The following is a 14,755-nucleotide window of genomic DNA, read 5'->3' as shown; positions in this document are numbered from 1 at the left end:
TAGCAACATGCCATGCTATGTTGAAAGACATTTCCTAGCCTCCCTTGCAACTGATGAGATACAAGCAAAAATTATTACATAGAGCTTGTTAGGAAGGGGAAAAATTTCTTAAAGAGGGCTTCCTCAGTTGAAAGTGTTACATTAACTCACCACTCCACCTCCTGGACTCTTTAGCTCCTTCTGCCATCCTAGAACACTGACATCATCAATGGAACTCCAGCTGCTAACTTGGAGCCTAAAGTGACCTTGAGTCATTTTAAGAGAAGACACAGGCTATGTATGGATAATGGAGAAAAAAGATAGATGGGTCCCAAATGACTGCATGGAGCTACCACACTGCCCTTACATCCCTGGCTCAACATTTCTTCACAGGAGAAAAAAAGCAAACATCTTTCTTGTTTAAGACATTTATTTGAGTGTTCACGATATATACAACTGAATGCAATTCATAACTGATAAACAGGGTTAAAAAAGAACTATATAACCAACGTTAACTATAAGCACAAAGTTTAAGAACATTTTTCACACCATACACAATAATATGGGAGTACTAGTCAAAACAATAACTTACTAAATAATAAGGGAAATGGCTGGTAACTTTAGTTTCTAAAACCCATTAGTAATACAAAAATTCCTTATTTCAGAAAAGTACAAATACGTTATGTTTTATGTTTTTAAAATAAGCTACTTGAATACTCCTTAGCTTTAAAAATTACACAGTGGCTCATGCCTGTTATCCCAGCTCACACTTTAGGAGGCCCAGGTGGGAGGATCACTTGAGGCCAGGAGTTTGAGACCAGACTGGGCAACATAGCAAGATTCAGTCTCTATTATAAAAATTTAAAAATTAAAAAAAATTAAAAATTCACTAACACATGAAACCTGTCTCCTCCCACCATTCCAGTAACAATGTAATTAACCACGATCATTTGTTTTTAACCATTTCTAGGTTATGGGGGCAAGGTGGCCTACAGGTCATCAAAATAAAGCTATATAAGCATTTGACTGTTTTGTTATGGTAATGAAAATGCACTTTATAATTCTATCTGAAATCATACAAGCAAGTTACTCCAATTACTTTCTCTGACTCATATATTTCACATTTTTACCTTAATGTAGTTAAAAATGGCATAGATTGGCCGGGCGCGGTGGCTCACGCCTGTAATCCTAGCTCTCTGAGAGGCCGAGGCGGGTGGATTGCTCAAGGTCAGGAGTTCAAAACCAGCCTGAGCAAGAGCGAGACCCCGTCTCTACTATAAATAGAAAGAAATTAATTGGCCAACTGATATGTATATAAAAAATTAGCTGGGCATGGTGGCGCATGCCTGTAGTCCCAGCTACCTGGGAGGCTGAGGCAGAAGGATCGCTGGAGCCCAGGAGTTTGAGGTTGCTGTGAGCTAGGCTGACGCCACGGCACTCACTCTAGCCTGGACAACAAAGTGAGACTCTGTCTCAAAAAAAAAAAAAAAAAAAAAATGGCATAGATTGAATACATATGCAACAACAAGTCTTTCAAAATACACAATGACATTTTTGGAAATGGTTAAGAAAAATCTGTGCATATACACAAAAGAAAATGAAAAGAGAATCAAAATAGTCCATTACTAAAAATTCAACTAAACATACAGAAAAGTTCAAAGCCTCACACTTCCTGATTTCAAAACTCACTACAAAGCTATAGTAATCAAAATGGTATGATAATGGCATATGATTAGACAGCACTAAAAAAGAGCAAAAAAAGTGGGGAAAACATTGCTAGCACAGGGAGCAATCAGTGACAAGGATGTTTAATTTTAGGAGGCAGGGTGGTGGAAGACACTTCTTCAAGCTGTAATGTGTGATGGTCTGGTAATAGCTTTGAAGTCAAGACTTTGGTTTGAGTCCTCACTTTACCACTTAACTAGCTCTGAGTTGAACTTCCGAGTCATTTGTAAAATAGAAGGTGCCTCACAGAGTTACAAGAATTTAACAAGGTAACGAAAGTAAACACCTCACCAGTGTCTGGGCTAGTAAGTGCTCTATGATGGAGAACTGTATCTTTTTTTTCTTAGAAATGGGATCTCACTCTGCCATCTAAGTAGGAATATAGTGGCACGATCATAGCCCACTGCAGCCTCAAGCTCCTGGGCTTAAGCAATCCTCCCACCTCAGCCTCCCAAGTAGCTGGGACCACAAGAGTATACTATCACACTCAAGTAATTTTTTTTTTTTTTTTTTTTTGGTACAGCCAGGATTCCACTATGTTGCCCAAGTTGGTCTTACACTCCTGGCCTCAACTGATCCTCCCGCCTCAGCCTTCTGTATCTTTTTTTATATTTCATCTTCTTGTTTCCAAAGCCAAGTACAGTGCCTGGAATCTTTTGGAGGATTTGGGCATGCTGACAGACTGAACCATAAAAAATTAATTTGTGTGCAGAGAAAGAGGGCAAAAACGCAGGTAGGTGGATGGGCACAACAAGCTTCCTAAGGAAAGCACATGGGAAAAACCTGGGATGGGGGATGGAGTCTCTCCAGGTTCAAGCACCTCAAGTGAGGGAGCGTAAGGGCCTGATGAGGAGGCATGAGTAAGAAGAGGAAAGGAAGGAAAAGGGACCTAAGTTTGGAAGTGAGAAGCCCCCTTCTCAGAGACATCTCCTCAGATCTGAGCCATGAGCCATTTGGTTGTAATCACCTTCCATCTCTGTGTGTACTGCTGCCATTCAATGTGGAAAGAACAGTCTCTTCAACAAATGAGCTGCAACTGGATTTTTACATACAAAGAATGAAGCTGGCCCCTTACCTCACACAACTACAAAAACTTAACTCAAAATGATTCACAACCTATATATGAGCTAAAATCATAAAACCCTTAAAAGAAAACATAAGAGTAAATCTTCATGATCTTGTAGTTTGCAATGGATCCTTGCTATGACACCAAAATAAAAACAAATGCATTGGATTTCATCAGAAGTAAAAACTTTTGTTGAACAAAAGAAATTACTGTGCTTCCCCGAAAATAAGACAGGGTCTTTTTTTTTTTTTTTTTTTTTGAGACAGAGTCTCGCTTTGTTGCCCAGGCTAGAGTGAGTGCTGTGGCGTCAGCCTAGCTCACAGCAACCTCAAACTCCTGGGCTCAAGCGATCCTTCTGCCTCAGCCTCCCGAGTAGCTGGGACTACAGGCATGCGCCACCATGCCCGGCTAATTTTTTCTATATATATTAGTTGACCAATTAATTTCTATTTATAGTAGAGACGGGGTCTCACTCTTGCCCAGGCTGGTTTCGAACTCCTGACATCAGGCAATCCGCCCGTGTAGGCCTCCCAGAGTGCTAGGATTACAGGCGTGAGCCACCGCGCCCGGCCTAAGACAGGGTCTTATATTTATTTTTCCTCAAGACACCCTAGGGCTTATTTTCAGGGGATGTGTTATTTTTTTTAAGAATAGTACAACAATCTACATTTATTCAAATACAGTTAAGTTGTCTTCTTCTGGAACATCATAACTCTCCAAACCCCAAATTCCATCCTGAATTTCTTGCAACTCTATTTCCTTTAGAACCATTGGCCCCATCTCTCATCTGCTCTCATAGGGCAGATGAGAAAGGCTGCTCATCTTCTTTACCGATCCATGAGAAAGTGCATGGGTTGTGCAGATGCGCTGTGTGGCCACGCCCATCACTAGGTCTTATTTTCAGGGTAGGGCTTATATTGTGCAAATGCTTAGAAATCCTGCTAGGGCTTATTTTCTGGGTAGGTCTTATTTTTGAGGAAACACAGTATCAAGAAAGCAAAAAGACAACCCACTAAATGAGAGAAAATATTTGCTAATTATATATCTGATGAAGTGTTACTATTCAGAATATACAAAGTACTTTTACAACACAACAACAAAAAGATAAATAATACAATTAAAATGAGCAAAATGTGGACTATACATATATAGAATGGAATATTCTTCAGCCATAAAAGGAAATGAAATTCTGATATATGCTATAAAATGAATGAACCTTAAAAACATTATGCTATACCCCCATAATATGCCAAAATAAAAAAAAATAATTAAAAAAAAAAAAAAAAAAACATTATGCTAAGTGAAAGAAGACAGATACAAAAGGACAAATATTATGATTCCACTTATATGAATTATCTAGCATAAGCAAATTCAAAGAGATAGAAAGTGGATTAGAGGTTACCAGCATCTGGGGAGAGGAAAGAATGGGAAGTTATTGCTTAGTGCATACATAGTTTCTGTTTAGGGTAATGAAAAAGTTTTGAAAATAGTGGTGATGGTTGCACAACATTGTGAATTTTTAATTAATGCTATCGAACTGTACACTTAGAAATGATTAAAATGGCAATGTTTATGACATATTTTTACCATAATTTTTTTTAAATTTTGTAATCTAAACATTGTTCTTAAGTAATTTTTGGTATATGCTAAAATCCAGGGAAAACTACAATAATAATAATACATTTGAGGACTTCTATCTTTTTCATCTGTGTTATCATGTATTTTATTTTCTTAACTATAAAGTAATTTTTTTTAAAACTCAATATTCCTGATTAAGCAGAAAGTATTTTTATGGTGTAGAAAAATTACTTTACCTAAATAAAAGGTACTCTTATCACTCCGGAATGAAAAGGGTCACCTCAAAAGAATATACTAAAAAATGATGACATTTAAAAACTTACCTCAAATTTAAACCACTCTGAGTTCCACTGTGGGTTGAGTGACTTGAGGTACACATCTGTTTTAAAGGTGGTATTGCCAAATTTTACCTATAACAAATAAGAAATGATTTAAATATAAATATCAAAAATGTGAATAAAAGTAAATTTTAATGTCAGCCAAGCAGTGAGAAGGATTAACCCTGGAGGGGAAAAAAGACTATTATTACTAACTCCTGAGACAAAGGGAAAAAGGTATAGATGGGTCCAGGTAAGTCTTAGAATATACCTGAAACAAGGGACTATCGACTGTTCTGCTTGACCAGCTCACAAAGAGCTGATTTCCTCAATTTCTAAAAAGCTCCTAAAGCAATAAGAAGATGATCAACAACCCAACAGAAAAATGGGCAAAGGACATGAACAGATAAGTCACAGAAATAGAAATACAGATGTCTTTAACCATATCAAAAGATGATCAATTTCATTCATACTTACAGAAAAGCAAAACAAAACAACATCTTACTTATCAGGCTGGCAAATATCAGAAGGTTTGAGAACAGTATTGGTGAGGCACTGTTATACTTCATTTGTAGAAGTGTAAATCAGAATAATCTCTATGGAAAGCAATTTGATAACATATGAATATACCAAATTCTAAATGCCTATACCCTTTTTAAGCTAGAAATTCTACTTCTTACAATTTATCACAAACAGGTATGCAATGACATACATAAGCCAGTATAATACTAGGAAAAGACTGAAAACCACCTAAATATTCATCAATTTTGAACTAGTTAAATTAACTAAAGTAAAGCAACACAACACAGGGCTAAATAGAAGAATGAAGCAGCTCTCTATGCACTGATAAGGAACAATAGCCAAGATATACATCTTTCTACTGCAGAACAGTGTATATGGCATTCATTGGGGAGGAAAAAAATTTTTTAAAGTTGGTATACATAATAGGTATATACCTATATATTCACAGATTATTTCTAGAAGAATATACAAGAAATATTAACAGTAGCCACTAGAAAGAGCAAAAGAGGTTGGCTAAAGGGCAGTGAAAGGAGACTGACTCATTCTGTAACTTTTGAATTTTAAACCACGTATATATCTTACCTATTTTTTAATGCATTGTTTTAAAATTCAAAAATATCAAAAATTTGACCAGGCACAGTGGCTCACACCTGTAATCCCAACACTATGGGAGGCCTACGTGAAAGGCCAGGAGTTTGCGACCAGCCTACGCAATGTAGCAAGACCTCCCTCTCTAGGGAAAAAAAAAAAAAATCAGCAGGGCATTGTGGTACATGCTTGTAGTACCAGGAGGCTGAGGGAGGAGGATAGCTTGAGCCTAGAAGTTCAAGACCGTAAACAGCAATAATCTGGACACTGTTTTCTAGCCTGGGTGACAGATAGAGACCCTCTTTAAAAAAAAAAGTCAAAAATTAAATTCAAGTGGTAATAACTTTATTTTGATTCAAATTATAGAATTCTGGATCTACTTCTAGGAATTTAACCCAGGGAAGTACTTTCACATAAGCCCTCCTCCCAAAAAAATATAAAAACCTGAATAGTCATTCAACAGGAAAGTTACTGAACAAATCAGATGGATCCCTACTAAAAAATGGAGTCAATTATATTTACTGTCATGGGAAGATATCAATGACACAATAACTGAAAAAACAAGCAACAGAATATATAAAGTATGATTACTTTTGTGTCTAAAACTAAAATGTGTACATAAGTTTTGGTTCTTTTTAAAGGAGTGGAGGAAAAGTAGATGAACACAAGCCAAAGAACTGACAATTATCTCTGTAGAAGGGATTGACAGAGTGTAGGGAATATAGTACAGTGTAGTAAAGTAAGGCTTTTAAGTTATATGAGTAGTTAAATCTTTCTAAATGGAAATTACTCATGTATTACTTGCGTATTTTTTTTAAATCACAATGTTAAAGAAATGAAACTTAACGAGGGAAAATAAACAGAAGAGAGGGTCTTGCTCAATTACTATTTAATTCTCATCACATTTCAATATTCAAGGCATGATATAAATACTTATGGTTTAATTTATCTAAAACCACTCTATTTGAAGTAAAATGTTGAGATTTATAAAACCATTCAGAAAAGTTTTGGCTCAACTGGCAAAAAAAGCACATTTTCAAGTTGTAAGTTCAGAGCCCTCTTCACTTTTGTCTCACTATAGCAGTTGCGCTACACTATGCCTTTTTTTGGCCAGCTGTCCCTTCTAGATATAGGAACGGTCAGATAGCCCACAAACCTCATTAAGCAAACAAACAAACCTAAAACAAGATTTTAGAAAAAGGAAAAAGGCTAGAGTACATATTTTGCTAACATTGTGATGTTTTCAAAATCTAGTAAAGGAGAATCACAGTTCATTCGGTATTATTTAATTTAAAGGAGATTTTATTACTTAGCAATTAAACGAATGTGTTACAACAAGAACATCAGTGATTTTCATGGAAGTTCCTCCAGTAAAGCAAAGCATTCTCTTTCCTCATTCATTAGCTAAATTACCCTGAGAAAGTTATTTAACCTGTTATTTAAATCTGTTTCCTCCCCTGAAAAGCAGGGCTGTAGAGCCCATTACATGAGATAATACATACAGAGCTAGCTAGCAAAATGTCTGGCACATAGAAAGTACTCATTAAATATTAATTTCTTTTCCTCTCCCTGTTCCCTCAAAGGCTCCTGGAAAACATTAAATGATAATTTAGTTTAACCAGTTTGTAACACACACATTAATATTGAGATATATTTCCATTAATATCTCCCTTACACAGAACCCCATCTTATTTACCCTAGAGATTCTTGCAAGAATAATCACCTTTAAGTACTACTTGCTCTCCACTGGCTCCCTAACGTCTTGCCTCATATACAGTAGAAATTCTCTCAACCAATGCAATCACGACCAGTACTTGGTCAGTTAGTCAAATAACTTGGTTAAATCAGAGAATCATAAAAAATAATACAAACCATAAACATTTTAAGATAAAACATAAACAAACATCTCTTCCTCTGTCTTTTAACGTAAGGCTAAGGCCTCTTCTTTGAGTAAGGGTCTACTGTTCAGAGTTCTGCATCTTTTTCACATAAACCACATTCATAATGTATCCTCTGTGATTTCTGGTTTGGGTTGATGAAATGACAGTATTTAGAATTACCTGTAAAAAAAAAGCATGAAGAATCCTATATTTTTTACAACCTTTTCTCCATCTAATTCAAGAGCAATTTTTAGTGACTTTCTGTAAGTCTTTACATTCATGCTTTCTATAAGTCTTTCTATAAAGACTTTCTATAAGTCTTAGCATTAACTTCTCTTTCACACTCATTTCATCAATTTATATAAGATTTAAATAGATTAGAATAACAAATACAGTTGTATAAACAGATTTGGAAATAAAAACAAATGCCTCTAGGTAAAGTGTATCAGCCAACCAACCAAGGTGAGACTCCGGGCACACTGGAGAGTAGCCCAAGTCATAGGGTTATTCAAGAATATGCCTTATGGGAGGAATATAGAGCACTGGGGACTGCAATAAGTCAGTTAATGGAAGTTGGCTAAGAGCTTCAACTGTATAGACTTCTCCCCCTAATTTTCAGACTACTCAGTAATCTGTATCCTCCTTACCTTATTTAGATTTCATTCTCACTTCTATTCAGCAAGAACCCTCCCTTCAATTACACATGATTTATCTTGTCTTTTGCTTTTATAAAGTTTGTCCTATTTACCTGAGAAGTACCCCTTTTTCTTTCTTTCTGCCTATGGAAATTTTATTAATACAGATTTCTCATGACTAGCCTAAGCTTCATTATCTCCCCCTATGAGCTTGTATTACTTACAGTCTACATCAATTTATGCCTTTATTAAATTCTAGTCCTACATTATCCCCTTTTTCCTGCATTAATTTTTCCTTTCCCGATAGACTATTCCTGTTAGGACACAAATATGTCCTAATATCTTCTACTTTATTTTTTTAAATACTAAAAGCTACATAATTCTCAAATCCCACACTATTTCTTTCTCCTTCATAGCAATATTTCTTGAAGCAGTTGCATTATGCTGTTTCTACTTCCTCACTTCCCATCTACCTTAATTCTCTTTTTTAAGTCACTATAGGATGGGCTTCCATCCTCACCATGCCTCTTGTCAAGATCAGTAAAAACCCCCATATTATCCAATCCAGTGAATTCTCTGTCCTTATACTTGACCTCTCAGTGCCATCTGACAGGTGAGGGCTTCCTCTTTCTAGAAACTTTCCCTCTTGCCTTCCAAGACATTACTTTCTCCATTTTTCTCCCATCCACTGCCCCATAATCTCAGTTTCCTTCTCCTAGTCCTCCTCCTCCTCCTCTAATATACCTCTTACTACCAAGTTTTTTCAAGCATCCATCCTGCTTTTCTCTCTCTCCCCATAAGTCAGAGGTTTGAAAAAGAGATAGAACCAATTCCCAAGAGGCTTTAGAAATTTCTAGCAGCATTTCTTGTTTTGGGGGAAATTGTGGCATTATTTATAAATAGCATTAATATATGTAGCACATAATAAGGAAGAGCCAGAGTTGCTAGGTATACTACAATGGAGAGAATCCCCAACAACGAAGATTTGTCCCATGTTATGACTTTAAAATGTCCCACCAGATAGTCATATGGGTAAGAAATTTGCCTATACCCTAACTCAATTTTACAGATAAAAATATCATAATAGGATTTCAATATACATTAGTTGTCAAAAACTACAACCATCATGTAAATCGAGAGTTAACTCTGCTTTTTCCCATGAGTTGACTATTTTGGACAATCTAATAACCAACGGCAATAAAGATCTATCTGAGATGCCAAAACTACACAACTATCTCACTCTGTGTGAGGAGCAGTAATATTCATGTGACTTTACATATAAGTGAAGCACCTATTCTGTGTCTCAGCTTTATTTTCTCCACATGAGGGACTTCTTGCTACCTAGTATATTCTTTTACTTAATTATCTTCTTTATGAACTCCCTTCTCTCACTAAAATGTAAGTTCTACAACTGAAGAAATTTGTGTTTTATTAATTGCTCTATCCCCAGCATCCAGTACAATGGCTGAGACATACAAAGAGGCTCAATAAATATTCATTGACTCAATCTGTTACTTCATATTTTATGTTATGGTCATGAACAAGTATTTCCATATTGAAATAACAAAAAATACTTTTATTTCTGATATATTAGAGTTTGAGCACTGTATTGATTTTTTTAAATTACTGAATATAGATAGGTTTTCTGAGCTAAAGAATGTTATGCCAGGATAGTAAAGGGGACATTTCAAAATGCCTGAATAAAGGGGGTGCTAGGTCTCACAGAGTTCAGAAACAATGGCCTGCATGAGCTGATTTTTAACTCAGACATCTCTTTTGAATTCCAAAGTCATAAACCCAACTGCCTTCTTGACAACTCCAATTAAAAGTTCTATAGATATCTCAAACCTAATATGCTCAAAGGGAAAATGATTCTCCTCATTCAATCTCTGCCATCCCCTTGGAGTCTCAGAAAATTACTCAATGACTCCAGAAAGCTAGGAGTCAACCTTTAGTTTCCCTTTCCCTGGTCCCTGACTCCAATATACCAACAAATCCTCTAGAGTCTATCTTCAAAATATATGTCCAATTTATCCACTTCTCTCCATTACCAAAACCATCACATGGGCCAACATCACTTTATTTGAACTATTACAGAATCGCCTATTAACAGTTACCTGCTTCCACTCTTTCGCCTTCAATCCATTCTCCACCTAGCAACAAAAGTGCTCATCTGAACAACTGCTTTCCATTGAATTAGAGTAAAATTCAAACTCCTAATCATGGCCTGTAAGGTCTTGCCTGATTGGCTCTTTGACTAACTCTCCAACTTCATCTTACACCACTCTCCCCTTCACTGACTACATGCCAGCCACATGTATGTTTCACTTCCTAAAACATACCAAACTTCCTCAGGGTCTTCCCTCTACTAACAAGCTCTTCTTCAGCTCCTCTTCTGCCAGCCCCCTCCCCTACACACACACACACACACACACACACACACACACACACACACTCCCTCAGCAGCTCTTCTTCAGCTCCTCTTCTGCCAACCCCCTCCCCTACACACACACACACACTCCCTCAGCAGCTCCAGCAGGTCTTATACTTGACTGACGCTTTCTCAGAGGCCTCCCCTGATTACTCAACCTAAAGGAGGTGTTTCCTATTATTTGCTTCTATTGTTGTCTTTCAGGGCACTCATCACAATTTGTTAATTATATACTTAATTATTTCTTTACTTTTTAAATGTCTGTCTCTCCCACTAACATACAAGCTCCATAAACGCAGGAACCAAGTCTGTCTTGTTCACCACCATCTATATATTCATGCATTGGCTAGACCAGTGACTAGCACAGAGCCTTGCAAATAACAGACACTCAATTTGTTGAAAGAAGGAAGTAATGAGTCACCCTTGAATCTGCCCCTTTCCTCCCCAGCAAAATCTACTTAATTATTAAAGCCTGACAATTTTAACCTAATAAATGTCCCTCAAATCTTTCTCTTCTAAACCATTCCCATTCCCATATATTGCCTGGATAATTTTGCCACCTTCTTAACTGATCTCCCTGCCTCACTTCTCATCTGTCCAGTCCATCAATAGCATCACCCTTCAGGTCGTCCTATAAAGAAATCATCTAATACAGCAGTCCCCAACCTTTTTGGCACCAGGGACCATGTTTATGGCACATAATTTTTCCATGGACTCGGATGAGGGGCTGGTTTCAGGATGATTCGAGCACATTACATCTTTTGTGCAGTCAAACCTCTCTGCTAATGATGATCTGTATTTGCACCCAGTCCCCAGCACTAGATCACCACCTCAGCTCCACCACAGGTCAGGCATTAGATTCTCTTAAGGAGTGTGCATTCTCATAATCTAGCACACACAGATCCTCATAAATCCCTCATACGCAGTTTACAGTAGGGTTCACGCTCCTATGAGAATCTAATGCTGCTGCTGATCTGACAGGATCGGCGCAGCTTAGGTGGTGATGCAAGTGATGGGAAGCAGCTGTAAATACAGATGAAGCTTAGCTTGCCTGCTGATCACCTCCTGCTGTGCGTCCCAGTTCCAAATAGGCCATGGACTGGTATTTGTTGGTGGCCCGGGGTTGGGGACCCCAGATCTAATAGATACATGATCCTATTTTATTTCTGCTTTAAAAGTTCCCCTGGCTTACCCCTGCTTATGGAATAGAGGAAAAATAGTATAGAAAATGAGGATTGACTCCAATCTACCTTTCCAGTCTCATCCCCCACAATCTCCACTACCCACATATCCCCTTTTACACCAGACATGCATGTTACAAACTAAGATGATTCCCTGAACATATCGCATATCCCATTCTGCCTTTGCCATTGATATTCCCTTTGCCTGGTAAAATGCTAGACGTTCTTCAAGGCCCACCTCAAATGTAACTTTCTTAGGAAGCCGTTTTAAACCTTCAGAAACATAATTAAGTTTCTATACTCAAATAAAATACCCATCACCTTGTCTCGAGAGGCAGGATTAGCACAGTGATTAAGAAAAGAGACCAGGCTATGGAGATTTATAAACTAAGTAACTTTAGGAAAATTATTTACAGTCCCTGGACTTCAGTTACTTCATCTATAATATGAGATAATAACAATGTTCCTATAGAAGGACTGTTGTGAAGACTAAGAAAAAGTACTTAGCACAAGGCTGGGCGTGGTGGCTCACGCCTGCAATCCTAGCACTCTGGGAGGCTGAGGCAGGCGGATTGCTCAAGGTCAGGAGTTTGAAACCACCCTGAGCGAGACCCGTCTCTACTAAAAATAAAAAGAAATTAATTGACCAGCTAAAAATATATATACAAAAAAAATTAGCCAGGCATGGTGGCACATGCCTGTGGTCCCAGCTACTTGGGAGGCTGAGGCAGGAGGATCACTTGAGCTCAGGAGATTGAGGTTGCTGTGAGCTAGGCTGACGCCACGGCACTCACTCTAGCCTGGGCAACAAAGTGAGACTCTGTCTCAAAAAAAAAAAAAAAGTACTTAGCACAGATCTGGCAATTTTGAGACTGAACAAATGTTAACTATTAGATATTAAAATAAACTGTGTCAATCTCTGAACTACCTGAAAGCAAATACTATGCTTTGGTTACCTGTGTATCCCCTTTACCTAATATCTGACACAAAAGCACTTGGGGAATTTTCTCAAATGAAAATGAAGTTGGGATTAAGAATCACCATGACAGTATGTGGGGTACTGTGATATGGGAGGGTGGGAGAACTGCCATTATTAGGTTAGAAAACCTTTAGGGAACATTAAGAGTATTTTATATTGAGAAGAAATCAGGCTGTATATTATCATTTATCAGCTAAAAGCATTAATAACCCCAATTATTACTGCTCTAATGCTCTGGCTCATCACGACTATTTTTATTACAATTTTTATATGGCTTCTTTCAGGCTCTGAGTTATTACTTTCTGGGCCCTGGGCCTGCGCTAATTTGCATGACTTTTAAAGTAATCATTAGATTTAAAAAGCAATTCTGCAATTTAAACCCATGGCGCTTAATTGACTTCCTACCTCAAGGCACTAAATTACCCTGAAACAGCTCATCAGACCTACCAGTCTGTACAAGAGCAGAAAGTGTTACACTTGTGTTTTAGAACTTACACTGATGATTCAGACAATGTTGGGCTTGAGAGCGGATCTCCCAGCGTGGTAGGACTCCAAGTGCCCATGAAGGGCTGTGTGTACGTTTTTTTAAACATGATGTCCACCACTCTGGCCTGAAGAGCCACCCCTCCCGGGACAGGGCGTGCGTTTGTGTGTGTGTGCGTGCGTGTGTGTGTGTTTCAGTGGCTGCGCGGCCACACCCTGGGATTTCCTGACTGGCAGGTGGCCAGTCAATGAGTCCCGACATCGGGGTCACCCCGGCATGCAGAACAGCAGGCGCCTCCCCGCGGGGCCGGGCGCCCATCACCCGGGCTGAGGTCTGGCGGGCATCCCTCGCGGGACAGCTGGCCCAGCCCGGCAGGCGGGAGGGCAGTCCAAAGGGGAAGGTGCGCGGGGGGCTGCGGGCGAGGCGGGCGGCTCCTTCACCAGGGCTCGGCGCTCCCTGTGTTTTGAGGGGCAGGACCTTGCACCAACCTCCACGAAGGCATCAGTCAGGTCACTAGCACGGTCCATCACCGGCAAATGGCGCCCGGCCACGATTTTCACCTTCAGCTTCCCAGGCATGGTCTCGGCTTCGGCCTCTCCTCGAGCTCCTGCAGAAACAAACAAATGAGCCTGCGCCGAGCGCGGGGGCCCCCGCGGGGGAGGGGCGCAGGCGCGCGGGGAGCGGCGCGCGCCGGCGGGAGCGCGCGGGGCAACCGACAGCGGAGGGCGCGCGGGGGCGCCGGGCCGTCGCGCGGCGGGATGCCACTCACTCTCTCAGGGAAAAGGGGCCCGTCCCGCGCGGGCGCTGAGGCCTCATTCCGGAGAGGCAGCCGGAGGAAGGAGCCCGATGGGTTCTTCTGCTCTGACCCCACAGTGCTGGAAGGAGGAGTAAAACCCAGTCACCATCGCGTTGAGCCTCTGCCGCACCTGCTTGTGTTTCTCCTCCCCCCCCAAAAATGGCGGCTCTCGGGGCGTGGAGAAAGCATCGATCACTCGGCGCTCTGCCCACTTGTCGGGGGAGAAATTAAATTCCCCGAAAAGAGACGAAGGGGGCGGAACTGACTTGGAGGAAGCGGGAGGGCAGGGAAGTGGGTCGAGTCCTGCATCATCCACCGACTGGGGGGTAGGAGTTCGGTGCGGTGCTGCCGCTGCTGCCCTCGAGGCAAACGCGCCATCCTCCCGGGGCTACGCGCCCTCCCGCGCCCTCCGAGCTGCAAGCGCCGCGTTCCCGAAGGGCTGTGACAGAAGAACCAGCATCAAGGACTTTCTAGAGGAGCGTTTTCAGTCGGCCGTTAGCGTGTGGTTCGTAAGACCAATTTATCTCGTTTCTTCTACCCGGAAGGGGTACAGGTGCGGTGAAGGTTTTTGTTTTCTATGAAACAGTAAGAAAT

The 14,755-nt window shown here is 39.9% G+C and overlaps 1 protein-coding gene across 14 annotated transcripts in view; it reads right to left on the bottom strand.

The window, feature by feature from the left end:
- Positions 1-14,356, bottom strand: part of C2CD5 (C2 calcium dependent domain containing 5) — a 96,163-nt gene extending 81,807 nt beyond the window's left edge. For 7 of the 14 annotated variants that reach the window (XM_012785481.2, XM_012785486.3, XM_076007595.1 and 4 more), the window contains exons 1-3: positions 14,135-14,356; positions 13,854-13,972; positions 4,672-4,758 (exon numbers count right to left, since the gene is read on the bottom strand). In XM_012785481.2, the coding sequence (XP_012640935.1) occupies positions 4,672-4,758; positions 13,854-13,943 (177 nt within the window). In that variant the 5' untranslated portion in view covers positions 13,944-13,972; positions 14,135-14,356. The remainder of the gene's footprint in view (positions 1-4,671; positions 4,759-13,853; positions 13,973-14,134) is intronic. The other 7 variants (XM_076007596.1, XM_076007593.1, XM_076007592.1 and 4 more) reach the window with 3 other exon arrangements.
- Positions 14,357-14,755: the final 399 nt, after the last annotated feature.

Source organism: Microcebus murinus, chromosome 10 (genome assembly GCF_040939455.1).
Source record: "Microcebus murinus isolate Inina chromosome 10, M.murinus_Inina_mat1.0, whole genome shotgun sequence".
Taxonomy (NCBI): Eukaryota; Metazoa; Chordata; class Mammalia; order Primates; family Cheirogaleidae; genus Microcebus; species Microcebus murinus.
This window is presented reverse-complemented; position numbering and strand designations above follow the sequence as displayed.